Source organism: Gavialis gangeticus, unplaced genomic scaffold, assembly GCF_001723915.1.
Source record: "Gavialis gangeticus isolate Ggan-Ray unplaced genomic scaffold, GavGan_comp1, whole genome shotgun sequence".
NCBI lineage: Eukaryota > Metazoa > Chordata > Crocodylia > Gavialidae > Gavialis > Gavialis gangeticus.
This window is the reverse complement of record NW_017729024.1, coordinates 75,359,868-75,360,768: the sequence shown is the minus strand read 5'-3', so window position 1 is coordinate 75,360,768 and position 901 is coordinate 75,359,868. Positions and strand designations below refer to the sequence as shown.

The 901-nt window shown below is 38.6% G+C and overlaps 1 protein-coding gene across 1 annotated transcript in view; it reads right to left on the bottom strand.

The window, feature by feature from the left end:
• The window catches only part of WDR36 (WD repeat domain 36), an 84,365-nt gene that overhangs the window by 70,437 nt on the left and 13,027 nt on the right, over positions 1 to 901 (bottom strand). The window contains exon 5 of the mRNA XM_019517252.1: positions 108 to 240. Coding sequence (XP_019372797.1) covers positions 108 to 240 — 133 coding nt within the window. The remainder of the gene's footprint in view (positions 1 to 107; positions 241 to 901) is intronic.

Genomic DNA, 901 nt, shown 5'->3' with positions numbered 1-901 from the left:
TTTTTTTTTTTTTTTTTTTTTTTTTTTTTAAAAGAGATGGCTTTGTTTATTTAAGTATCAGAGACCAGTTCCATTAGAAAGATGAAATAAAGAAGAATTAATCTTACTTGGACTTTATATTCCACAGCTGCAAGCTTCCTTGTTCACTGCCAAGGAGAATTTTATTCAAATATGTACTTGGATGCATAATTGCAGACACTGCAAAAACAGCCTTATCAAAATTCATTTGTAGGTATTCTTCTGCAGGCACAAGAAAGTATGTTAGTCAACAGCCATTACAAACATGTTAAGCTGGCCATACCCTGAAAATCTAAGACAGAGTTAGCAAACCCCAGTAAATGGGACTCCTTGTATGAAAGAATCAGCACCATTAGTATGAAGCTAATCCACTTCAGGACACAAACTAATTCACAATAGAATGGCTTTTATTGCTAGTGCTATACCAGCATAGTTATGTTAGCAGAACCCCCCATGTAGATGTGCAAGAACCGCTAATCACAAGAGTTATTCTGCCAACCTCTCTAAACAACACACCATACCTTAAACGAGGAGTGCAAAACATCATCCCACAGGCAAGCTACAATTCTTTGCTGGACCACTCACTCACTGATATTCCAGATGCAAAAACAAAAAAGGATTTGAGAAGCAAAACTAAGAGTGAAATCACTCTTTACCATGGCAAGCTGTGCTCTGCTACACAGCAATTTGTTAAAGTGTACATGAGCCTGCATGTATAGTCCAGGTTCTCATTTGCAAAAGTGCTGAGGGCTTATGTCTGCACTTGTAGCAGCTCTGCACTGGAAATCATAACTTGAAAGTGATGCTCTATAGTGTCAGTTGTACATCCCTGAACTAAACTGATACCAGAGGAAGGTAATCCCCAGGAGGGTCAAAGGGGGCA